Source organism: Saccostrea cucullata, unplaced genomic scaffold (genome assembly GCF_032062105.1).
Source record: "Saccostrea cucullata isolate Sc308-1 unplaced genomic scaffold, CSIRO_AGI_Scuc_v1 ctg794, whole genome shotgun sequence".
Lineage (NCBI taxonomy): Eukaryota > Metazoa > Mollusca > Bivalvia > Ostreida > Ostreidae > Saccostrea > Saccostrea cuccullata.
Genome location: NW_026929297.1, coordinates 115,001 through 141,511, shown reverse-complemented (window position 1 = coordinate 141,511; position 26,511 = coordinate 115,001). Strand labels below are relative to the sequence as shown.

Here is a 26,511-nt window from a genome sequence, read left to right as displayed (position 1 = left end):
TTTTTTCTCTTTTTGCAGAAAATTATTTTCTTGATTTATGGGTAATATTGTACATGTATATATATATATATATATATATATATATATATATATATATATATATATATATATATATATATATATATATATATATATATATATATATATATGTATATATGTATTTGGTTTTCCAAAAAGTATACTATAAATTAGCTAGATCTATTTTTGTAACAGAAGTTTAGCAGATGTGATCCAATACCTTGGATGGTGTCTGTAACATCAAATATATCTTTGTTGATATCAACTCCTCTAGTTGACCTGATATTGTTCTTTATTTTCTCTAAGTCAATGCCCTTCAGTCTCTCTAACAATGTTGTTTTACCACTACCAGCACACCCTATTATCATCCCAGAGGCATGGTACATGGTTGTGTTCCCTTTCTTTAAATTTTCAATGAAATTCGTCACTGGTTTGTCTCCCCTTATTATTTTTTGAATTGGTATGCCGACTTAAAAGATAAAAATATTAATATTAAATTGTCTCTTAGTCATTATCATGAATTCTTGATTGAAAGGCCACAATAGCATTTATGTCTATAGAAACATTCAATTTATAAATTTCATTACAATTTTTATATGTTTTGTTTTGTTTTTTCTTTTTTGTATTTTGTTGTTGTTGTTATCTTTGCTCTTAATCTTAAAGTAGAGTTATCCAAGGAAATCGTGTTTTATCCTATTCTGTAGCTTAAATAAAGGTATAAATTAATGTAAGAGCTGTTACTTTTTCCATCTACTTTAAGAATAATAGACTGATAGTTTATGCATTTACCTGCATATATTTACATTCAGTGTAATTTTAATTATGAAATCCATTAGAAATCCACGACGTTCAAATTTCTATAAAACACGCGATACCTTGTCACCGCGTGTCAGAATATTCAGAAGGAACTATAAGCATTTTCAATACTCTAGAGACACCAAAATGTAAAATGTTTTATTTAAATTTAATAAAAAAACTATAACCCTGAAAAACATGCGTAAAAATTATCGTTATGTGCTTTAAGAATTGATTTGTCACTTTTTTCCTCGCAATGATTGTGTGCGTTATTTAACTTTGCAACGTCATTTAGCGTCATTTGACGTCACAAATGGCTCTTACATCTATTAACAACAACAGTTTTGAAGGGCACTATTCACATTTAAAATGAACGAAATAAGCAAATATAAAGAAGGAAAATTAGATAACGTAAATATTAGCATTGAATTAACGCGCGGTATTCAATTTGTCGGCACGGCCAGGTGTGTTATAGGACCGAAGACATCCAAAAATATGAATTCAATGCTTAAATGAAAAATGGAATTTATGAATACTATAAGACAGCAATAGAATTTGACAATCAAATACATTTCTTTCTAAAACCCTCACATGAATAATCATTTTGAAATTATTTGACATAACTATTTTCCACTTAATTTACACATACACACTGTATTTTCAACAATCCTCCAACAGAGACTTCATTCTTTCTGTACTGCAGTTATCACTGATCCGTTGTTAAATATCGATGCAGTGGTATTTTAATATTATATACATGTACATATATGTTTGTGTGGTACCTGAATATCAAACGTTTTCAATGTACAATTATGAGCTTACATTTATAACTTGGCCAGATTTCCAAGGAGTATATGTGCAAATTATTTGTAATATTCTCGAATCAGGGAGACTCAACTAGATTGCAAGAGAACATTTATTCATGTAGTATAATTGGTTTGAAAAATTAAATATCAAAAATATTGTTTCTTAATTGATAGGGAGTAAATTGGTATGACAAAACTCTAGCATGTTTAGGTCCTACTTAACAAAATACATCCTCAAATGTTGTTTACAAGACTAAATATTATTCCCAAGAATTTCTTTTCTGGAGATGCCCACATTCAAGTTTGCATTTCACGTTAAATGCTTCTTAAGATAATTTACCAATCCACATTTTTTTTTGGTATCAAGATCTGCATTTTCTTTCATATTTTTAAGTATATAAATCTCTTACGTTTTTCGTTATCTGTCGAAAGCATGAATCTTTCTTTGCCAACTGCATTCTCCGTTGCAACTACGAGCTGATAAAAACCTTCGTCATATCTTGAGAAGTCTTGTATCTGTATTGAGAGCTTCGTCCCTTTTCTTTTTATTACTATCTTATTCGGAGTATCTTTCAAAATGTTGAATCGTCTATGTAGCCCCGTACTCTTTAGCCACATGACGTAAGAAATGTCAACATCAACACTGGCCTCGACTTTCACGTTTCTGCCGTATTCAACATCATTTACCTTGAGTGATATGAGAGGAATATCTATCAAAGTAAATAAATAAAATTTTATAAATCCAGTACATATATAGGAAGGACATATAATACTTTAGAAAAAATATACCAAACAAGATGATTTTTATGAGGAAAAGCAAAATGGTTAAAAATTGCATATATGATTTCCTATTTCTTTTTTTACCATTTTTGCTTTTCCTCATCAAATTCACATGGCATGGTATATTTTTCTTAAGGTTATAGTACACTTTCAGCACCAAGCTAACATATTCTGTAAATTGTTTTCATCTGTAAATCTCTACTGAGTGTGATTTGTCCTCATTTCTTAATTTATTCAAGATTTAACTTATATTTCCCAAATCTGTATCATTGTACAAGTCTTAAGGAGACAAACTCAAAGAATTATCAATTCTCAACATGTGACGTGATATTACACTTGTAAGTCTCCTCCAAAGAAAAAATGATCTTTGTATCATCTGTTCTTAATATAAATTTCCTTTTTAAACAACTTCCATAACATAAAAATTAGGATTCCAAATAAAATCTAACTATTTTAATATTTACAGACATTTCCCTATTTAAAATCGGAATAAAACATTGGAGTCAATACTATTTGTTGCGTTAGAAAGCATGTATTATGAAATTTTTGCACTGTATGGGTGTCGTTAATATTACTCACTTTCTAAGTTTCCCATGTAATAAAATATAAGACTAAATGCAATCTCAATTCACCTTAAATTAAATATTGTGACAAATATTATCGAATTACTTCGCATCAGCTTTTACAAATATCAAAAAGAATATTTTATTTATATTGTAAATGTATATTAAGAAAGAAAATAAATAAATTCATATTAAATAGCGAGATATCTTTTTTTTGTGCCAACACCTATTGCGACACCAGACCTTGGCTAATACAGTCTCATCCAACAGACTGTTGTCAACCCCCCGCAGCGGGAATTGAACCCGAAAAAGAATTAAAGAGAAAGAGATGTCTACCTTTCAGTTTTTCCAAGGTATTTTTATCTTCTTCACCTGTCCAGAGGAAGAACATATCTCTTCTTATATTCTCATGTTCACCTCTAAGCGACAAATATATCTGCAATGAAATTTTAAGATTGCAAAATTCAAGAATTCCGAAAATTTATCTCTTTAATACGAGACTTTCTGATTCAAGAAGGCATTAAAACAAATATGTCCGAACTGAACCTCGGTTGAGGGAGGTGGTAATATTCTTAACGAATTTAAATCTGTACTATTAGAGGCTGTTTGCACATTATTATTTTACATTTTCAACCCTTTTCTTAAATTGCAAAAGTTTTTAGCCTATCATTTGAGTTAACTTTAGTTGTTTATGTATGGACATATAAGGGCTAAGTCTGATTTACAGTAACATATAGGGAAATGATGAAAATATTCAATAAAATACAACGATCGAATTCCGGACCCTGTGATTGTCAAATCTAATTCTTTTCTTTACAAAGCAAGATTGTACTGTAATATACATTATGTCTAAGTAGTGGTCAGAGTTTGAAATATGGTGCACGAGCAAGAACTGAATGTTTAATGAAAACATAAAACTATTTTGATAACTGCATATGTGAATTAATCTGTAGGACGACAGGGAATGACAATCTTGGGTTCTTGAGTACGATCCCCAGAAGTGGGTGACGTTGGTATTGATGTTCATTTAAACAAAGATGAAATCATGCACTTATTGATTGTAAATCTTCAACATAAAATATAAAATTCGTCTTTGAAAAGAAAATAGCAAAAATCAAGAATATTCGTTTTATAGTATCTAATCTAAAATCTGTTAAGTCTAGTTTTCTATTTTTGGATACTATCTGCTGATGCAATTTTCAGCATTGAAATGTGTAATGCTGGTTCTAAAATATCAAAATAGTTCTAGGAATTCTATCATTATATTGTGACAAATAAAGTCAATATATTCTAAAAGTCTGGGAAAAAATTAAGGCAATTTTATCATAAACTAAATAGCTTTTAAATTTAGATAATCATCATAGAACCTCACATTTGATTTTCTTTTCTGAATATATCAGATATATTTGCTCAATCTGCATACATTCTGCATAAATTCAGCAAAAGGGTTTAGACTTTCAAAATAATTTCTTGCTTGTTTGATTTTAAAAGCCCGAAAAAATGACATTTTATGAGTGCAGAAAGGTTAAATAAAATGCGAATCACTTCGATTTTTTTTCTTTGTCACAATTTCAATGTTTCTTTTGTTAAGAGAAAATTAATAGCGTACTTTGTCGCATGATTTATTTAGAGGGGAAATGTCGGAGATGTTATTTTTGAAAAAGACTAGCTGCAGATCTGTAGCGTAATGTTTTTACATTATATGTATTTGTCTTTGACCATAAAGCTACAGATCCCATGATGCAAAAAAGCAATTGCAATGACCAATTAACTACCTTTCACTCCCTAATCATAGACACATTCTGTAGCAAATATGTATACTTTATCCTCCTTCAAATTATTTATAGTTACAGACCATGAACTTGCTTGAAATGAATTTTCTAGGGGTGAAACGATACGCCTCCTTCACGGTTCTATACGTATCGAAAAATTTGGTCTCGGTTCGGTTATTTTCGATACGATACATTTTGATAGAAGGAAACAGGTTCAATGCTGTTTTATGCTACCTTTCACTTAATCTAGTAAAATAATTTATGTGCAAAATAGATACAATGTATCAGTTTAATTGATTTGACTGTAAAAAATTATTTTACAAACTTTAAGTCCACACAAACTTACGTTTCTGAACTAATTATCCAGAAAAGCATGTTTATACCTTATGCCAAACCCGACTGAATGACGATCCCGACCGAAAAACGAACCGAACCGAATGTAGAGATTTTGTACCGTGTATCCAACCGAGAAAAAATACCGCGGTGAACCGATACCGCAGTGAACCGTTTCACTCCTAGAATTTTCTGCAATCTAACATATAAATTTAATCAAGCGAGTTCATCACTTGTACAGATGACTATAAATGGTAGGCAGATGGATAAAATATACAGATTAGTTGAATAATGTGACGAGTATTAGGGAGTGAAAGGAAGTTTTTATATACCGATGCTGAAAAGAAGTAAATTCTCCCTAAAAGTGCGCAAAAATATTGCGCCGTAAATTGCAACTTTTTTGCATTACGGGATCTGTAGCGTTATGGTCTAAACGAATATATAAAACCATAACGCTGCAGATCCTGAAGCTAGAAAAAGACATACATTTCAGTGCAAAAAGGTCATTTGAAATGTACTGAGGCGCCAAAAGAAGAATATTAACCTTTTCTGTTTTAATTGTAAATAAATCTACATAAAATAGCGTTAAATTTTGATTTATTTAGGCTACATATGTATCAGCAATAGTTCACAGTTATTGAATTAGTATGAGAGAAATGAGAGAACTTTTGGTTCCCCAAGAGAGGGAAAAAGTTCACTAACAAGAAAACTATAAATTTGCTATTTCCTGAATACCCATTCAATTTGTTATACCAAAAAAACAATCAAAGGCAATTTATTAAACCGGATATGCATTTTTAACAATTTTTTAAATAAATAAGATATTGAGGCATTCGAGTATTAACGAACGCACGTGGTTCCAAAGATAGTACATGTAAGATAACTTATGCATTATTATCTATGACAAAATTATTTCTAAAATAAAAAAAAATTACTGATATTTCGTAGTAGTTTGCTAGAAATCAAACATGATTTTTGACATTGCATGGCGAAATCCTTAGACTTCATAGTTACATTGCTACGTCACAGACGCGAGAGTTCTTGCCCATTGTTCATTTCCATTGCTTAAAAATGTAATTAAGTATCCATGAGGGAAGAGTCCCCAGGAGTAGTCCTCAGATGAGAGAAATATTCTCTTCTTGGGGATGTAGGCAGTTTTATGGTGTTAAATTTGTATAGAGTAATGCCAGTAGAGGTATAAAAGAAACAAAACGTTAATATAACGGACTTTATATATAATATAGTCGTTGTAGCCTCCAATGTGTTATGCATTAATACAAATGTAGACTGACAACATAAAATATTCTAACCATATTTCAAATGGTATGTCATGTTAAATATTTATCATACACCTTCATAAAATGGTTGACATTTGCAAATTAGTATGTTGAGCAGATGTCGGAGATATCAATGGATAAACGCATGAAAATTTTTATGCATTCTTAAAATTGACAAATATAATATCTCAGTATTTGATTGTACATTTTCAGTATGCAAAAAATGACGTAATAATCACATTTGTTCACACATAGCACGGAGTTTCCCGTATGCGACAACGCTATGGTAATGATGGAGTTAAGGTGTTTGACCTCTCGATATGCTATAAAAACTGTTTGAAAACCGTGCAAAAATAGTTTGGTGTTGATTTTATACAGATTATCGAACAGGATGGACAATAATACTGAACATGTTTTAATTTTAATTTATACTTGTTTTTTAATTGAAATATTCGTACCTTTTTTAGATCCTCTGCTATATGCTCAGTTTCTTTTTCAAGTTGTGTAAGTTGCAGTTTTGAATAAACATCTTCCTGTATCTTCCTCAGTCTTTGTCCAACTTCAATTAATCTATCAAGTCTCTTCATGTCAGCTTCAATATTGTTTTCGGACACGGCTGGTAAGATTTCCCATTGTGGTGAGCAATTATACGGCATCTGGTTTTTCAGCATATTTATGAAGAAAGTTCCAAAACCTATAAGCAAAACACATGCATAAATTCAATTAATCATTTAACAATCATTGAACGAAAAGTTTTTCCTTGTAATATCTACAGAAATTGTATCAAATTTATATATGCACTAGGAATGAATGTTTATTTTTCAATAAATTTGACAAATTTAGGACATGTTTTTGGAAACATGTTATTTTTTTCCCTTTCCCATTCATTTTAAGTCCCTACTCCCATCCCCTTCTGCCATAAACATGTAGCATTATAACATTGGGAAAAGTACTGGAGGCGGAATATATTATATATTTGCCCCCACAAAAGTCATTCATATAAACACTCGGTGCTTTGAAGTCCGCAGATATCCCCCTCCCCTGTTTAAAACATAATTATATTAATTTCCGTAAAATGTTTGATTTTGGTGGCAAATATTGGTCATTACCGAATAAAGTCTTTGTTAAATATGTAGGTCGTAACCTTGGTGCTAATGAAAAATTCAAGCTTGGCAAATATATTCTAATGATAACCCCATATGTGTCTTCAACGTAGTTTTTGAGACAAATAATTGTTTTAACAAACGTTTTGTTAATGCTTTTACATTGTACATGTATATCGACATGGCAAATTCCTAACTCTTCTGTTGTTGTTGTTTTTCTATTATATACATAACTATCCCGACACAATCATTAGACCCATTTTAAATATTAGGGAAAAAAGACTTTTCTTAGAGAATTAAAACTTATACGGTTGTGTGTGTGCGACAAAAATACCTTCGTTTGTGCTTTTGTCTGGTTTCAGATGACCGGAAAATTTATATAAAACTTCCATATACACACGACAACATCGAGTTATCAACTGTGTTTCTGATGATCTTGTGCTGTCCACTGCAGATTTCTGAAATAGTTACATAAAAACAATTTCAACAGGAGGCCATCGGAATTATAGGTCACCTAAGTATCATGCAGCAACTTACCAACATTTGAATTTGGTTCGTGTTTTCAACAAGAGACCATGAAATTCACAATTTTGAATATTGATACAACTGCTCATCATATCTATAAACTTAGCATGTTTATTGTGATAACATAATACCCTAAGGCATATCAAAATACCAAAGAAAAATGAAGCTCAACTAAATAACAAACTACAGATTGACTCTGAAATCATTGATTCATTTCCATGATATGGTCATTAGAGCCCATCTTATCTTTTTCCCTGATTCAAGGGACATGAAACTCATCATTTGAATAAGACCCCTTTTCTCATTATAACTTTTGACTTATTTCATCTACATGATTCACAGGACCAGAGGAGAAGTTTTTCAAGGTATTAGTGTATTTTCACTACAGAACTAGTATAAGGAGGTTATGGAGATATCAAACAGTATTCAATCTCAAAGTCCATAAAACAATATAAAAAAGGAGCAGAACAAACATGGACCCCCGAAACACCAGAGATATGATCAGGTGCCATGGAGGAGTGAGCATCCCCTGCCGACCGGTCACACCGCAATGTGCTCATTGCCATGGTCGTGAAATAACGGAAAAATCGGTCGTCAATTCAGTGTATTAATAATGGACAAACTATTATTATGAAAAACGTCAGTCAGAATTTGACTCTTGAAATGATCAATTGTATTCGCTGACAAGGTCATTGTATCGACCATAGAACTTACAAAATGATGACTTTTAACGAGGCTGCTGATATTCTTGTTTCATCATCATCTAATTAATAATAAAAACGGAACCGCTGATCCAGGGACCTCGATTTAGAAAAAAAGGCAACCTTCCTCAACATAATTATGTATATGGTTTATTGTTTTAATAGGCAGGAGCATAGTTGACAATATTTAAAGAATTAATGCATTTTCACTGTATAATCAATAGTACAAAGCCCTTAAGACCAGGCCTCAGGATCATGAAACAAACTTAGACTCAAGTCAATTTTTACCACCTATTAAATATTTATCTATTATGGAATTTATTCATAAATTTACCAATAACAACAACTCTGTGGAACAATATCTAAAATATTTTCATTTTGGTTTGATTGACTTCTATGGCATTTTATTATGAAATAAAGATTTTGGCTTAAGTTTACGATGTTTTATGATCCTTGGGCCTGAACCCTTTCCGCGTATAATTGAGCCATGAAATTCACAATTTTGAAAGAGACAATCTTGCTCAATATAACTATGTTCATAATGTATCGGCTTAATTCCCAGGAACAGAGGTGAGGAATTTCATAGAATTAATGCATTTTCACAATACATTTTAGCAATTTAAGTCCCGCCCTAACACTATCATCACTGATTCAGGGGCCTTGAAATTCACAATTTTAAAAAAAGGCAATTTTCCTCTCGATATTTTTTTTTTGGCTTAACATCATGGATCAGATTTTTGAAAAAAAAGAATACACTTTCACTAAGCATTTATGAATGGCCCGCCCTAGCACCATAACCTCTGACGCTGTGATTATAAATTCTAGACAATACTCAATATATACTCTCATAATAAGCTCAATACTTTCATTATGATTATAGAAAATTTTCATATGATACATGTACTAAACAACGTTCGACCGAAGACGGTCGACGACAGAGAAAAACGGATAGTTATAGGTCACCCAAATGAATCAATGGACCTAAAAATGCAAAAATGCATGGTTACTTAAGAAATACATTCCGCGTTTTCTTGGACGTTGCAGGATGTCATCCGAGGTCGAGAAATATTGTTTGAAAGATAAAAACCGAGGTGATATAGCCTAGGCTTTTATATTTCAAACAACATTTCTCGACCTCCTTACCATCTTACATCATCCATGACAACAAGGTCTTTTGTTCTACTTTACTAATTTATAAGAGCCCTTAAATAAGGCTGATAGTCTCCATTATAGAAAAACGAATTAGGACACCATGATCCAAATGCGCTGTTCCAATTAACATCAGTTGATCATATTTGTTAGATTACTTGCGAACGGAAGGCCGACGGTTTGAGCTGTCGCTGCATTTTAAAAAAAAACCTTTTATTTATTATAAAATTTGTTTATGTAATAAATTGTTGATTTTTTTCAAAGCACAGTGAGAAAACTAGTTTCCGTTTTGCTTTATCACTATAATAATGGAGTTAAAATATGGTGTAGATAGGTACGCGGATTTGCCCCGCTTAGCTTTAAAAACCTACATTCATTAGCTCCTTTTTGCAATACAAAGTGTTCAGGCTATATAAGATGATCCAAAAAATTGACATTCTATCAGTCTGTAAAATAGGCCCCTATCTATGATAACTTTGAAGTGCCCAGATATGGAACATTGAAAACATTATACTCCTTCGTGTTCATGTTCATCTTCTCCCCTATTACTATTGTCTGACTTGACAATTCATCATTGGTGACGTTAATTTAGTGGAACTGAGGACCTTAAATAAATCATTGTCAGAGGACCAAAATTTAGGGAACTCCCATCTTTCATATGAAGAATGATTTTCATAAATATTACGCATCCCTTCAAAGATGACTCTAGACGAGGGGGTAAGGATTTAAAAGAAGACCTTGATATTTTGAGTGAGTGACTGATTAGTCATATGTTGTTAAATCTCCCATTCAGGGCCATTGATTTCATAAAAGTTTCAGTGCCTCCCGAAACGAAGCTCCCAATGTTTAGGTTCCCCCTCTAAGAATGGAAAGCTTTCGTCATACATGTTTATCTTTTTTTTTTTAGTTTTTTTTTTTTTAGTATTTCCAACAAAGAGATTGATTTTAATTACTATAAATATATTTCATATAGGGATATCAACGCTGTATTTTAAAGTCAGCCATTCGGAAACGCATGGTCTATTCAATGATGACCTATTATTTAATGCAATTCAACGTAAGTAATGCCTGGATTGTTGACAATGGATGATTATTCATCTATGGCGTTTGATTCCATTTCTGTTCTTAATGGTCTGTGGAGCCTTGGCTCATAGTTGGCATTGCTTATATGGTCTTTTAAAACAAATCCTTTTTTTAATTCTAACATTCAATCATCAATTTATAATAAAGTCTTCGTACATCAAGATTTTAGAAGAGAATGCTTTTTGCATGAATGATAAGGGACATTTACATTTCCTTCTGTTGAAAGTTTCTTTCGGAAGTGTACGTATAACTAGAGTTATCTGATTGTATTGATAAGCTCTGCTGACACAGATAACGCTTTTTTAAATTCATACTGTATCTGCCAATTCATGATGCAAGCAAGATTTTTGTAGCTTAAACAATGCTCTGATTTGACCTTGCTTTATAAGAAAAATGAACGATAAAATATGTACTGCCAGAATTGCAGAGTGACTTAAGTAAACTTTAAGCAACTTACTTCATTCCTGTGGTTTAATGGGGCACGATAGTTCAAAATGAATAAATTATCTAGCTTAGAAATGCTTAATATCTATAGTGCAAATTAGTGCAAAGAAAATAATCACTCAATTTAATTGCAGAGTACGTCTTGTAAAATGTACATAAATTACATATTAAAAATCCCTACCTTTTCACTGTATTGTTCCCAAAACTCTTTCGCTTTCTCCATCTCTGTTTTGAAAACGATGTCACATGACTTGCAATATGCATTGTTTTTTTCTGTGACAATGCAATGTTTATGGGAATCTTTTTCATAGCCTCTTTTATTATTGCACAAATATCCAATTTTATATTTTGTTAAAGATTTGTAAAAAGTTTTTAAAAATTGCTCAAAAATCGTATATAATTCTGTAATGATTGCGTGTCCATATTTTGCCGAATCTTTTCTCAGACTGATGATTTGAACAGTGAAAACCTTTTCCGATGTAAAGAAGCACACTTCCACTTCTTTTCCCCCTTCTGTTCTATAACTCATATATGCACCGGTTTTGTACAGATGACCTCCATATGGTGTCCAGTGTGTAGTACTCAAACACTTCACAATCAATCTACCAAATAGATCATAAGGCAGATACTGTTCAAATAGAAAACAAAGAATTGGGGACGCCTTGCTGTCAGTCCTCAGCTTTTCTTTTGGACTGAACTTTTCAGTATTCACACATGGCACATACCAACCACTTACGTTTTTGTTATCTATTTCAAAATTGTCTATGTGAAACATCATTCCTAACTTATTCTGATATTCACCTAATATTCGTTGATGTTCCATATTTAGACTTGGGTTTTTTTCCCGTATCAAGATTTGATAGAGTTCATCCTCTAGGAAACCTTTTTCTAAATACCATTTCCATTTTCGTTCAACCGTTGAAATGACTTCTCTATGATCTTCTCGCAAATGTTTGGGGTCGGAAACAATATGCTTAAAGCATTTTACAAACCACGGAACATCCAAAATTACAATTTCTCTTAATTTTTCTACACTGAAATAAAGGATTTTCCCACGGCGATGAAAAAACTCAAGCATATCGCTGATTTCAACATCTCCAATTTCAAAGTTAAGACGGTCTATGATTTTTAAAATTTCAGTCGTACTGAGTACTGGTGTATCATCTTTTAAAGCCTCCAAGATATATCCATATCTTATCCACTTTGCTGGTATCTTTAAAGGCGATTCCCTCTTTGCTGTTGTAACAGCTTCACTTATATACGTTTTGATTTTCTTGAGACGTTCTATGTCCACTTCATCCATATCTCTCAGCTCTAACTTGGTCTGAAGCCAATTTTTGTCCTTTGCAAATTCATGGTATAGTTCTGAGAAATTTGTCGTTAAACTACAATTTACATTGAAATATTTAGAGTTAATAATTGCAGTACATGTATACCTGAAATTTTAACACTGTCTTTGGATTTTTCTTTTAATTCGCAAAAATTTATTTCTTTTCTTTCTATACCTTATTTCTTCTCAAAATTACTTATAATACACTTTAAGTGAAGTAAAATGTATTGTAATCGCCGATTCTTACCCTTTATTTGATGTAGATATCAGAACTCAGCTAAAGAATGAATGCACTTAAGTACGTTATATGGAACCTTTTTGGCTACCCATTTTAAGCATAGCATTACAACATATCGCTAATTTAATCTATGATTAATGTGCAAGCATATGCTTTTGATATATATGTCTAGATCTTTTTGTCATGCATATTTCTATAATTACAGACAATGTGATTAAAAAGAGCATGAAAAAGCCTTAAATTTCGGAAATTTGAACTGGACTACTTTCGAATCTAAGGTATCCGCAAATAGGGGGAGAGATTTAAATCGCATGGTTGTGGAATGCAAACATAAGCATATATGATGTTTTTGCACAAGAATTTAAATGGGGAAGAAAGAGAGTGATCATGTTGATTTTATGGTGCACAATAAATAAATGATTCTAATGTGTAGGATGGGAACGATGTCTCGCTCTGCAGACCACAATACAGAGGCGACATAAGCCTATACGTGTACTTATAAATGACACTGTCAATACAAGAATTCTTTCAAAACACCCCTAATGAAAAGCATAAAGTTTTATAAGAGACATTTTATCGTCAAACTTGATTAAAATTTGTTCACAAATTTGGTATTCAATGTATAACGACCATATTTTGTACCTAATAAAAGGTTGTTCAAATATCTTTAATGATGGTAGCATTTTAAAGATGTTATCAAATAAAAAATGCTACACCAAAGGAATTTACTAAATTTTGATTACTGTCCAATTTATTTCACATTGAATTTTACATTGAAGTTTGTGGGCAGCGCACATTTTTTTAAAGATATTGTAAAGAGTGCTTTGAATTACAAATAAACTTTTGGTGAAAATATGCATACACACTCTCTCTCTCTCTTTCTCTCTCTCTCTCTCTCTCTCTCTCTCTCTCTCTCTCTCTCTCTCTCTCTCTCTCTCTCTCTCTCTCTCTCTCCCCCTATCAAAATATGAAATAAAATGATTTACCGCAGAATTTTTGTAAAATCTGAAATGTTCTTCTTTATTTCAAGGGCATATAACTCTTCAAAATCTTTTAATGAGCAAAATCTCAGCTTGTTAAGGCTTGAATAAGGGGGCGGGGCCTAATTTATACGCGAAATGTTTAATGTGACGTCACACAAAAAAGGTACAATGTGTATTCCTAATAATGCTAGAAAATCAAATAATTTGCAATTTTAAACTGTATTTGCATAAAAAACAACATCAAAACTTATCAATGCATTCGAAAATTATTCATGTCACTTTTATCGTTATCTAATTATCCTATTTAAGTAGTTAAAAATTATTTATGGTAGATCGCGGATTTCTGACGTCACAATAGGATTTAACATAAAAAGCTTACCGCGTTCAGATTAGCAAGCGAAAAGTTCTTCAACAGTACTGTATGCAGTAAAAGGTTAAATATATATTAAAGGTTGTTTAGTGTATTTAATTTTTTTGTATATGTACATGTAATTAAGAACTAGAACTGTCCAAACGGGACAAAATACCCCCGCTGGATTTTTCAGAAGTTTTTCCATAATAAAGATATGTATCAAACACGAATTATGAAATTTTTCTTCCAATGACCTTGAACTTCCCCCCAATGACCTTGGGTCAAGGTCATGACATACCCTTGGGTCATGGGCAATCTTTGTGTGAAATGAGAGCCTACCAAGTTTATCCATAAGAAAGATATGGACAGGACACAAATTATGAAATTTTTCTTCCAGTGACCTTGAACTTCCCCCAATGACCTTGGGTCAAGGTCATGATACACCCGTGAGTCATGGGCAATCTTTGTGTGAAATGAGAACCTACCAAGTTTATCCATAAGAAAGATATGGACCGGACACGAATTATGAAATTTTTCTTCCAGTGACCTTGAACTTCTGAAAAAAGACCTTGGGTCAAGGTCATGACACACCCTTGGGTCATGGGCAATCTTTGTGTGAAATGAAAACCTACCAAGTTTATCCATAAGAAAGATATGGACCGGACACGAATTATGAAATTTTTCTTCCAGTGACCTTGAACTTCCCCAAATGACCTTGGGTCAAGGTAATGTCACACCCGTGAGTCATGGGCAATCTTTGTGTGAAATGAGAACCTTCCAAGTTTATCCATAAAAAATATGGACCAGACACCAATTATTAAATATTTCTTCCAGTGACCTTGAACTTCCCCAAATGACCTTGGGTCATGGGCAATCTTTGTTTGAAATGATAACCTACCAAGTTTATCTATAAGAAAGATATGGACCGGACACGAATTATGAAATTTTTCTTCCAGTGACCTTGAACTTCCCAAAATGACCTTGGATCAAGGTCATGACACACCCTTAGGTCATTAGCAATCTTAGTGTGGAGTAGTAGATTCTAATGTCCCTCTGTAAGAAAGATATGGACCGGACACGATTGCACAGACAGACGGACAGACGGACAGACAGCTAGACGGACAGACAGACAGACGGACAGACGGACAAGGTGATTCCTATATACCCCCCCCCCCCCAAAACTTCTTTTGCGGGGGATATAATAAATGATGTTTTCATTAAGTTTGCCTTTTACATTTTAAATAGTTTTTGGCACTGATATCTACATGTTGTATGTACGTACCTTTCGAAAAGGTCATGCTATTGCTTAATTGTTAATACAATACAAAAACGGATCATCTACCACCGGTGTGTCTGCCCTGCAGTTTAATTTCTTTTTGTTCACTTTTATGAATTTTGTTTCATTTATTTAATTTAGTCTACACGTTAATCTGCTTTATTTTTATTTGTTTATCATCTCTAACTCATTATACAAGGTATCCATTTTCTTCCTAGATTGTCGGATTGGTAGTATTCGTTTGCATAACAATATTGTATGAGCTATAAGATTCTTAAAACGAGAAAGAATTAAGTAATGGACAGTATATGGTACACCATTAATTAACTATCATGTGTACAGGAGTTTCTCTTACTGATTATTTTTTTCTTTAATGGGCGGGGGGGTTAAATTAGATAATCATAAGTAGGAGAGAATTTAAAGATTTTGGTAACATCACCAAATAAAATATCGCCAAATTAAAAAAATATACGTCCTATAAATCGTCATTTACAACTAAGACCCTTTTATTATTGTAAATCAAAAGCGATTCGGCTTACATCTGTCATTATTGTTTTGTGTGGGAGTTTTTTTTTTTCTTTTTTTTTTTTTTTTTTTTTTTGGGGGGGGGGGGGGGGGTCAAGGCAAGAGTTGCAAGTCCGTAGGAAGCAATTTCAGACACTCATAAATACTTTCAGTTCGGGGTACTATCAGGCGTCTTAATTGAGGGGACACGAGCATATAGTAGTAATGTTACATAGATGATAAGAAAAGACCTTTACGACATTTTGAAGAAAAAACTGAAATCTGTTAATCCAGGGATAGTCAAAATTAATACATTCTATGAAGTATAATTGTATAAAATGTAGGTCATAAAGCTACTTTAATTCAACTTTAATATTTCCAATTTAATCTGGTATTCTTTATCAAAAAATAAAAATGCAAAAAATACATATGTATGAAAATGTTCTCAAATCCGGTAAGATGTTTTTTTTTCTTATATCCATGTACATTTGATAAAATTTTTCTGTACCCGTTTATTGCGAGAAAAAATCTAGAAATCACATGACATTGAAATAGTGCCACGCTGTAAGTAAACTATGGCGATGATTATATCGGAAAATTGAATTCACGGCTGATTTCATGCTTTATTTTTAGTAAATTGTTGATTAATTCAATTTTATTCGAGTCATGCAGGCATACGAAAATAATGACGTCGCAACAACGTATTATAATGATTATATATAGTACTTCTGATTAAAAAATGTAAATCTTTAAATTTTTGCAAGAAATTGAGCCAAAACACATTTTAATTTTTATTTAATAATTCGATTCTAAAATTACTTCACATTCATTGTATCGAGTTATATAAAATTCGTCTGCTTCGTTTAAATGTTATGATTGTGGTTTTGAAATGCGTATACGGACAGAAAACGGACATTTTTCTATATATTTCATTGAAGAAGCGACACTTGTTCTCATCAACATTAGTGTATTTGAATTAAGATAACAATCTAACCACGCAGACGACGAATCTCAAAATACTTTCAGAAAGAAAAATTCAAAACGAGAGGAGTTAGCTGACAAATTATAAGCGTATGTTTTTAGGCAGGCAGTGTCATTTCTTCTATGTGTACCGACGAAAATAATCTTTTCACACCCACCTCCATGGATTTTGATAGTATTTAACCAGTACTTAACGTAATCTGAAAAAAATAACGGATAATGCACTAAGAAAAGGAAATTTCATGTGATAAAGACACATATTATTAACAAATGGAGATGACGTATATAGGCAGTTATAATTGATCAGATATTGCTTTGTTAATGAATAAAATTTGACGCATGGGTGAGCATATATTATTGGACCGGATTTCAATAGAAATAGCATAAATAATAAATTCCTCAAGTATTACAAATAGTACTCTTTAGTGTCATAATTTCGTTTGATTTGCTGTTTTTTGCTAATTGTTTTTGATTCATCTGGTTTAGTATGTTTTGCTGTTAAAATTATTCTTAAAGTTTGTTTCTTCGAATTTCTAGACAAATTATTCTAAAAGATTCAAGTTCATTACCTTTTTGGCACCAATTTGAAAAAGATGTATTAGATAAGTCAAGGGATTCATTTTTTGCAACTTCTATTTCTTTATTTTCCCCACATTTTTCTTCTACACTTCTAGATGCATCAATAACTATTATGTATATGGCATCTTCTCGAATAAAAGTTTGGTGTGACGCATAATAGGCCCCCTGTCCAGCAAAATCCAGAACATCTAATACAATATTGTTTTTGTTCCCTAATTGTGCCAAAATACTTTCATCCTCTTTTAACTTCCTGTGTATGAAGGGCAGAATATCCTTTTCAACTTTATCTACAGAAGAAATATATCAATCAGTTTTCAAATATTCTCACATATATTTCAAATATATTCAATAACATTAAAATAATCTTTAGAGAGGTAGTTGCAAAAGTGGATTAGGAGTTTATGTATCTCAGTTGAATAGGCCCTAGATACGAAAAAACCTGCTATACGTATAAATAAATTCTAAAACAAGGTAGGTTATTGACAAACAAGTTGCTGAAACAAAAACATCAACAGTCTCGTTTAAAATCATCATTTCGTAAGTTCTATGGTCGATAAAACGACCTTATCAGAAAATACAATGGATCAATGAGTCAAATCCTGACTGATATTATATTAATTGTTAGTCCTTAATTGATACAAAGAATTGACGAAGAATATTCCCAGATTTTTCCAACCCTGACAAGGAGCACATGGATGGTGTGACCAGTCAACAGGGGATGTTCACTCCTCCATGGCATCTGATCCCTTCTCTGATGTTTTGGAGGTTCATGTTTTCTCTGCTGCTATTTTGTATTGATTTATGGTCTTTTGATCTTGAATTACGTTTGTCATCTCCATATGTTTTATCTTAATATGTGTTAAGTGGTATTTGTTCAAATTTTAAAGACGAGTCAAAGTGTGAAGCGTGAGATTAATCTATTGCTCTCTCAAACACACTCAGATACCTTCGGAAAACCTGGCAAGGTTTTTCATTTTTGCTGTATATTTTACTTCAGTGACTGGAGTAGCTTGTTCGGTTACTTCAGTTTTCATTTCTACATGAAAGTTTTGAGTTTTAATTATTACTAAGTTTACCCGTTTCTACACTCACTCACTCACTCGGTCGTCCTTAGACGACCAACGACATGACCACTCCAGTTCTTCCCATCAGCCATTAGGGAAGCTAGCTCATTTGTGTCCCTTGTCTTTGTGTCACGCTTTAGTGTGTCTAAAAATGTGGCCTTGGGTCTACCTCTCCTACGATGTCCGTGATTTGGCTCCCACAGTACCAAAGAGTGAGCGCTGAGCTCTGGATGACGGAAGCAATGCCCAGCTAGCTGCAATCTCCTGGAGGCTATCTTATCACTGACCTTTGGGAGGTTACCATATAGGGACTCGTTGGGATTCTGGCTTGACCAGTGAATGTCTAGAACCTTACGCAGCATGCGTGTGTAGGTTCCGTCTAGCGACTTCTCCTGGGCTACTGTCAGGGTCCAGCTCTCGCAGCCATACAGCAGAATAGACTCAATTGTGGCTATGGAGAAGCGCAACTTGAGATCACTTCGCACGGCCGAGCGCCGTTTTCATGACATCTTGTTCAGAGCCTGCCAGGCTAATGCTTTCCGGACAGCTATGTCCTTTTCTGAACTTTCGATCCAGGAACCTAGATATTTAAAATCTTCTACCCATTCGATTTCAGTGCCATCTAAGGTTTTGAGTGGAGAAGGGTTGTCAGTATTGAAGGGGAGGACTTTAGTCTTCTTGGCATTGATACATAGCCCAACTTTTTTACAATCCCTCTAGACTCTAGATAACAGTTCCTGTGCTTGGACAATTTCATCTGATAGTAAGGAAATGTCGTCAGCAAAATCAAGATCAGTAAGAACTTGTTTTAAGTGTCTTCTGGATTTTCTAGGCAGTATGGTGAAACCCAGTTCCTCTTCATTTCCAGAGATGGCTTTTCTCAGGGCATAGTCCAGTACTATGATAAATAAGAATGGTGCTAAGGTATCTCCCTGCAAAACTCCAGCAGTTATTTCAAACATACCAGTTTCTCCATCAGGTGTTACGATCTTGGCCATGGTATTGGTGTACATCTTTTCGATTGCTCGAAGAAGATTAGGTGGAATTCCATATGCCTTAAGTATGCGAATCATCTTACCTCGGTGTATGGAGTCAAATGCTTTCCGAAAGTCTATAAAAGTAAAGATTGCTTTCAAGTTGTTGGGTTTGACACCTTCGATTATTCGACGGAGGGCATGAATCTGTGCAACTGTTGTTCTTCCAGGGCGAAAACCATTCTGATTTATTCTGAGACGTAGATCGATGACACTCCTGATACGATTTAGTATGAGCCGATTGTAAATCTTGGTTATGATGCATATCAAGCTGATGCCTCTGTAGTTGTCAGTCTTCGATAGGTCGCCAGACTTGGGCACAGTTACAATGTTCATGAATGACCATGTATCTGGTTTGTCATTGTTGACGAGTGCATCATTACAGAAACCTAAACAGACACTATCAAAGTCACACAGTTTGAAGTCTTCCGGGGGATTTCATCCGGACCTGCTGCCTTGCCTAGCTTCAGGGAGGACTTCACTTTTCTGTATTCAGCTAGAGTGAAAGGTTCATCATCGATATCATCGAACACCTTTGGAATTTCCTCCTCAGGCTCGTCTACATCAGGTTGATTTCCTAAGATATTCTTGAAGTGCGTATACCATGTACTGACTCTCTCTTCAGGGCTATTTCCTGCTACCTGTCCTTCCTTAGCTTTCTTTCAACCAGTGATCTCATAAACGACTTTCCATGCCTCTCCGTATCTTTGCTCTCCATGTGCAGTTTCAATACCTTGTATCTGTTCCGCTAGTTCTTCTTCTTGTGCCAGCTTGTATGCTTGATAAAGGTTATTTACTGCTACAGACCAGAGATCTTTGTCTTCGTCAGTTTTGGATGACTCATACTGCCTCTGGGCTTCTTGTGCTTTCTGACGAGCTTCAGAGACTCTGGGGTCTAATGACCTGAGTGATTTTTTGATTTTAGCTCTTTTAGGGAGACATACTTTCATTGCTTCTTGATTGACTTTTACGAACTTTTCGTATCTTTCGCTGTTGCTCTCATCCGTCAGAATTTGAAATCTGTTCTTAACAGCGACTGTGTATTTTTGCTGAAGCTCAGTATTGCTGGAGAACTGTTTCCAGTCGTATTTGACTTTCTTGGCTGTTTTTGAGGTTCTCAGACTGAGCTTGATCTTTGCAGACACTATTCTATGGTCGGACTTCACTGTGCTGAAGGAGTTGTACACTTCTGCGTTATGGACGCTATTTCTCCATTTTTGCCGAACAAGAATGTAATCAAGTTGTCGCAGTGTGTTGGATGCTCTACATTTGAATGTCCAAAGTTTTCCAGGGCGTTTCTTAAATTGTGTGTTTACTGCTAGTAGACCAAATTCAACGAGAATTTCAGCAAGATAGTTTCCACTTCTATTTGTTAGCTCATGAAATGGATGAGGTACATGTTCGGGTCCCAGTCTAGCATTGAAATCTCCCAAGACTACAAGGAAGTTGTGGCCTGGTACATCCTGTAGTACGTTTCTTAGCTCTGTGTAGAATTCCTTGATGACAGAATCCTCTGCACAGTTGGTAGGTGCATAGATAACTATGATGGTTGTACGAGGATTTCCATCGAATTCAGCTACTAGTATTCTTCCACTCTTAGATGGGACAACTATCAGTAGAGATTTTCTAGCTTTCCTATCTAAGAGGAGTCCAACTCCACCTTGTGTTGCTTGGGATTTGTTTCTCCATCCAGATGAAGTCACTAGAGTGCTTGTGTCAAACTTGGTATACTCAATGGGGTCAGAGTGTATGATACGATGCTCTTGCACACCGAGAATTCCTTTGTGTTGCAACTGGCTGCAATGCTGTAATTCCCACTTCTTATCCTCATCAAGTAGTGTGTTGATGTTGTAGGTTGCAATGTTAGTTGTTTCATTACAACGTAAAAATGCCTTCATACGTCCACTGTTCTCAGATGCCACCCCCCGAGGATTCCGGTTTGTGGCGACATCTTCATTCCGTCGCTGTTGCGAGCGACTAGCTTCAGTATTGATGACAGGGTTCCTGCTCACTCCCGGAGCTGGAAGTATAGGATTTGGCTTACGAGACGTGTTCATGGTTGGTTTACGAAGCGATGATAATTCACTTGGGTCGCTACTCCTCAAATGAATACTTTGGGCCGAATTGAGATGAGATCCTCTCTTCGCCCCCATTCTTCGATACAAGCAGGATCAGAAGTTTCCTCCTATGTATATAGGTAACGCAGGAAACACTACGCCTATTTTAAGTGATAGGGTACTAGGTATTTGTCTTGGCACCAGAGCGTATCCACACGCCGGTGGGTCGTGCATGCCAAAGACTTTAAGGGATACCTATCCCCGAGCACATGACCTCATTACTGAGTATGCTACTAACAGCCGCGAAGCTGCGTTCCCCGGGAGGGCGGGCGAGAACCGTTGTCATGCACTTGTGAAGATAACCTATAATCAGAACATACTCCGACCGGTGCTCCGAGACAGCTGTGGAGGGAGCCTGATAGAACTGAAAGCTTATAGGCCACCAACACCAAGCTACTAAAAGCATAATGTACCAAGCAACTAGCTAAAGCCAACTACAAAGCACTACTTCTAGCAGCTCCCTTTTCTACAGAAAATAGCAATAATACATTTTTAAAACAATTAATATTCCGTGGAATGTCCAAAATGAATAAGATACTAATGCTTTCAAAATTTTTAACTTGAAAATGAAATTGATTGTTATATATTATATCTTGCATGATTTGACATGTTTTTGCAGTGACATTCTTAATACAACTGAAGAAAAACAAAGAAAATCCGAGAAAGTATAACAAAACAGATAACTGTTTCGAAATACTTGAATTCTTATAAAATTGATGAAGAATAGTGAAGGGAAGAAATTCATGTAAAAAATATTAGATATTTGCTATCTGCGTCTTTTAAAATATATGTGAAAATCAGAAAAATAGATAAATAGTGTTAAAATATGATAACAGATGGTATAATGTATAAAAGGACTTTTATATATAAATTACCTTTCATTTCTTCATCTGGTTCAGTCAATTCAATACTTTCATCTGGGAGAAAAAAGAGTAGGTAGAAGTACAGAGCAGCACATGATATCTCGTAGTTTGTTTTCAGCAAATAAATCACCTATTTTCAAAGCTGACTTTATGATAGATACGTATATCCAACTAAAACAATTAAATCTAATTTTAACCGCTTTAAATTAACGTTTCTTTACAATAAAATTCAATAAAGACCAAAGCATTTCTTTGTTTTAGATCGTCATCGATTTTAATTGAGGAACTGCAACTGAACTAGAATATACTTAGCAAACCTCGAGGCTTGTTGAGCGAATATACACCATTCCAACGAGTTGAATAAAGTCAATATCTAATCACACAATTATGGATTTTTTTTTATTTTATCTCATACTATTTTTGTTTTTTTTTTTCTTTGAAGTAACACCTTTAAAACTTTTATGAACGATTTTCATTTGTATTAAAAATGATGAAACATAATATATGACGTCGCGCTGTTGTTGTGGAATGGTGAAAAGAAGACTATCATACTATCATCAGGTGGAAAATATTAGATCTTTGCTATCTGCGTCTATTAAAACATATGTGACACTCAGCTGGAGGCTTATTTCGAACTAACATTTGACTGAAAGTTGTATAGACCGAGGGATAAAAATTATAATTCTAGGCCTCTATTCAATGTCATTCTTTGAACGGTAAAGGATGGTTTCTTGTCAGCATTTTACGTCGTCAATGGGTTTCCATAAATTGTGCAAATCGTAAAATGCAAATTACACATTTAATGGCACTGAAGGAAAATCTATTGTTTAATTTATCAGTTTAGGTATTGATGAATCTATTAAAATTCAAATAAATAAATTGTTCATAATTTTTTCTTTGATTTGCGACAACCTCCATAAAATGTGCAGTTCCGTAGTTAATGTCAACATGTCCAGGTCGTTTCCCGTTGAATACCCCAAGAGGAATGTTTTGTAAAATCTTCAAACCATGAACATTATCGAAGAATTTCAGAGTCCCGGGGACAATTTTGACAATTTTAAAGTAATATCTGATTAGGTTCTAGGCACCCCGGTCATCCAAAGGAAACTTGAAGGTCACAAACTTGCGAGATGGCAGACCTGCATTGCCTCGTCGGATGTCATGTTGTGTGCAGTAAGATTTTTAAAATTTAAATTAAGTTACAGTATTAATTTATTATAAATCTGTTATCAACCGATCAATGTACGTATGCTTGTTTCCGCTACTGTTTAACAGAAGATATGTGCTTGTCATTTTAATGAATAATAATATGTCACAACAATATTTTTTGTATATTATTACAAGTTTCATTACTTACTAGCCTTTTTTGTTAAAGACACAACGATTATCAAAGTTATTAGAAAAATAAGGTATTCCGCTTCGGTACAAATCAAAAGGGAAAAGATAGGATACTGTATGTAGAATATCTAATCAATAATGTTGAAACAATTGTCTGATAAGAACAGGAAAATGAAACGTTATTGTCCAGAAAATATTTATTTTATTGTTTTTCTGTATTTTACTGTTAAAAAATGTTTAGTTATTTACTTTATGTATAATACAACTTTTATAACAGGACAGTTTACACTGCTATACATGTCGTAGCTAGAGTCCATTTATTTTGATGGAAAACTCTTTCAATAATTTATGCATGTAAATCAATAATTGAAATACAGATGAGATTGGTTGTTTAATCTTATAAGCAATGTCCATTTTCAGAAAATAGTCTAAGGGATGTTCATGAGGAAACAACCTTACTTTACCCAGGAGCAGACTAGAAAAAAGACTTAAGAACAGAATGCTGGATGATTGTGCAAGAGGTGCTGGCACATGGACGATTGAGGTACATGTATAATAAATATAAACAGAACAGTTTTTCAGGGTTACAGTTGAAATTGACACCCTGGGGAACACCATTTTCTCAAGGAGTGTCAATTTCAACTGTTACCTTAAAAAAATGCACTGTTTATTTTATCATACATGTACTTAGTGTCTTATAGTTTACTCCACACGGTTGAAACCGTTCACGGTAGCCTAGTGGTAGAGCGTTCACTTCGTGATCGGGAGGCCAGGGTTCGATTCTCGTTCCCGGCGCCGCGTCAAACCTAAGACGTAAAAATAGGTAGCGACTGTTCCTTCGCCAAGCGCTCGGCATCAGAAGTGAACGTCACGGGTCTTTCGGATATGACCTTAAAAACGTAGGTCCCGTGTCACGGTAGGCGCTGGTACGATAAAGAACCCTCACTGCTCTATGGCCCTGAGTGCCGAGTAAAGGTCTAAATTTGAAGCCCTTCACTGGCATACGGTGACGTCTCCATATGAGTGAAAAATTCTCAAGAGGGACGTTAAACAATATACAATCAATCAATCAATCACACGGTTGAAAAGTTATATCCCTTGGCCACCCTTTTTATGAAAAAAAATATTTGAATCCTTACAGTACCTTTATAGTTATCTGGTTTGAAAGTTGTGACTTGAAAAATTGTGAACATCTTATTAACATACAGTACAGGCCTCGAGTTTTCCGCAAAAACACGGGGCCCCGTGGACCGCAAGTCCACGCTTTAGCGTGGACCTCGAACCTTGTCGGCATCTTTGAAGTCAGCGTTTCTGTGCACCGTGTAACACGGAGTGTCACAGTTCTGATAATAAATATTTTAAACATTTTCATTGCCCTTATTTAATAAAATTAAATCAATTTTCTTTTGAAATATTTGTTGTACTTTTCCATGATTTAATTTTAGTAATTTATCCAAACAGATTTTTTTATTAATAAGATGCCTTAAAATTTAATAACAACGTACTCGTGTCCAGCAAAAAAATGTACAATCACGTTTCAAGTTAAATCCTAATTATATTAGTCATAAAAAGTTCAATAGACTATTATTATATAAGATAAGAGGAAACACACTTTTCTACTTTCGATTTTGATTCTAACCGTGTTCATTAAATTGTTGATACAAGAAAATTTTTTTCCTACGTATGCATTCATACGTAGTACATATCAGATGCGTGATTATACTAAAGGAATTAATTATTTTGAAAGAATTTACATATACATGTATATGTACTGTGTCTAGAATAATTTTAAAAAATACGTATCAGACTCGCACACTAATTCTGCTCTTTGATACCGATACCGATACTCGACGAATTATTGGACAGGTTCAGATAAGGATTATTGCAATAAAACTAACACTAAAAATCTGTAATTATGTAAAATATGGAGATAAAAATTAAATGCAGTAAACTCAAAAATCTACTGAACAGGCAGAGATGATAATCTGATAAATTTCATTGATTAAAATAGTGATCAACTTACATGCTGAATACAACAAGAGGCCCACGGGCCTTATAGGTCACTTGAGTATTGTGTAACAACTTTCAAACAATTAAATTTGGTTCGTGTTTAAACCGGAGGCCATGAAATTTTTTAATTTACAATTTTGAAAGAGGCACCATTGCTTATCATAATTATTAACTTAGCATGCTTACTCTTTTTACTTAATACCCAGAGGTAGATCAGAGTAACAAAGAGAAAATGCACTTCCACTTTATAACCAGTTGTGCATCTCACCCCAAAGGAACCACTGACCCAGGGCCATATATTTCAAAATTTTGCAAATTTTATCATAAAATGGTTGATTAATACCAAAGAGCAGATTTCAAAGCATTAATTTATTTTCAGGCTATGTAACCACCCCACCCACCTCTTTGACTCTGGGGGCATTAAAAACCACTTTGCTAGATGCACCTTTCTTCGTCATAAATATATACATGTATATACTTGGATCATTGGCTT

The 26,511-nt window shown here is 33.9% G+C and overlaps 3 protein-coding genes across 3 annotated transcripts in view; all 3 read right to left on the bottom strand.

Annotated features, from left to right (window-relative positions):
* Window positions 1–484, bottom strand: part of LOC134280376 (probable serine/threonine-protein kinase roco5) — a 31,571-nt gene extending 31,087 nt beyond the window's left edge. The window contains exon 1 of the mRNA XM_062762784.1: window positions 239–484. Coding sequence (XP_062618768.1) covers window positions 239–404 — 166 coding nt within the window. The 5' untranslated portion in view covers window positions 405–484. The remainder of the gene's footprint in view (window positions 1–238) is intronic.
* Window positions 485–1,696: 1,212 nt separating this feature from the next.
* On the bottom strand, window positions 1,697–12,737 carry LOC134280368 (uncharacterized). Its single transcript, XM_062762775.1, has 6 exons — window positions 11,531–12,737; window positions 7,782–7,905; window positions 6,803–7,038; window positions 3,299–3,398; window positions 2,030–2,329; window positions 1,697–1,710 (listed from the first exon to the last, which is right to left on the bottom strand). Exons 1-6 carry the CDS (start codon window positions 12,650–12,652, stop codon window positions 1,697–1,699), a joined length of 1,896 nt encoding a protein of 631 aa, XP_062618759.1. The 5' UTR covers window positions 12,653–12,737.
* A 4,306-nt stretch (window positions 12,738–17,043) lies between these two features.
* The window catches only part of LOC134280367 (uncharacterized), a 46,670-nt gene continuing 37,202 nt past the window's right edge, over window positions 17,044–26,511 (bottom strand). Inside the window, exons 15-18 of the mRNA XM_062762774.1 lie at window positions 22,683–22,724; window positions 18,539–18,628; window positions 17,583–17,879; window positions 17,044–17,213 (exon numbers count right to left, since the gene is read on the bottom strand). Of these exons, the coding sequence (XP_062618758.1) occupies window positions 17,044–17,213; window positions 17,583–17,879; window positions 18,539–18,628; window positions 22,683–22,724 (599 nt within the window). The remainder of the gene's footprint in view (window positions 17,214–17,582; window positions 17,880–18,538; window positions 18,629–22,682; window positions 22,725–26,511) is intronic.

What these genes read in the sequence shown, in the direction of transcription:
- LOC134280368 (XM_062762775.1), bottom strand. Translation starts at nt 12,652, where the DNA reads ATGGATGAAGTGGACATAGAACGTCTCAAGAAAATCAAAACGTATATA. An exon ending in TAGCAGAGGATCTAAAAAAG is followed by an intron (nt 3,399 to 6,802) that starts GTACGAATATTT and finishes ATTTCATTGCAG; the next exon opens with ATATATTTGTCGCTTAGAGG. An exon ending in TACCTTGGAAAAACTGAAAG is followed by an intron (nt 2,330 to 3,298) that starts GTAGACATCTCT and finishes TTACTTTGATAG; the next exon opens with ATATTCCTCTCATATCACTC.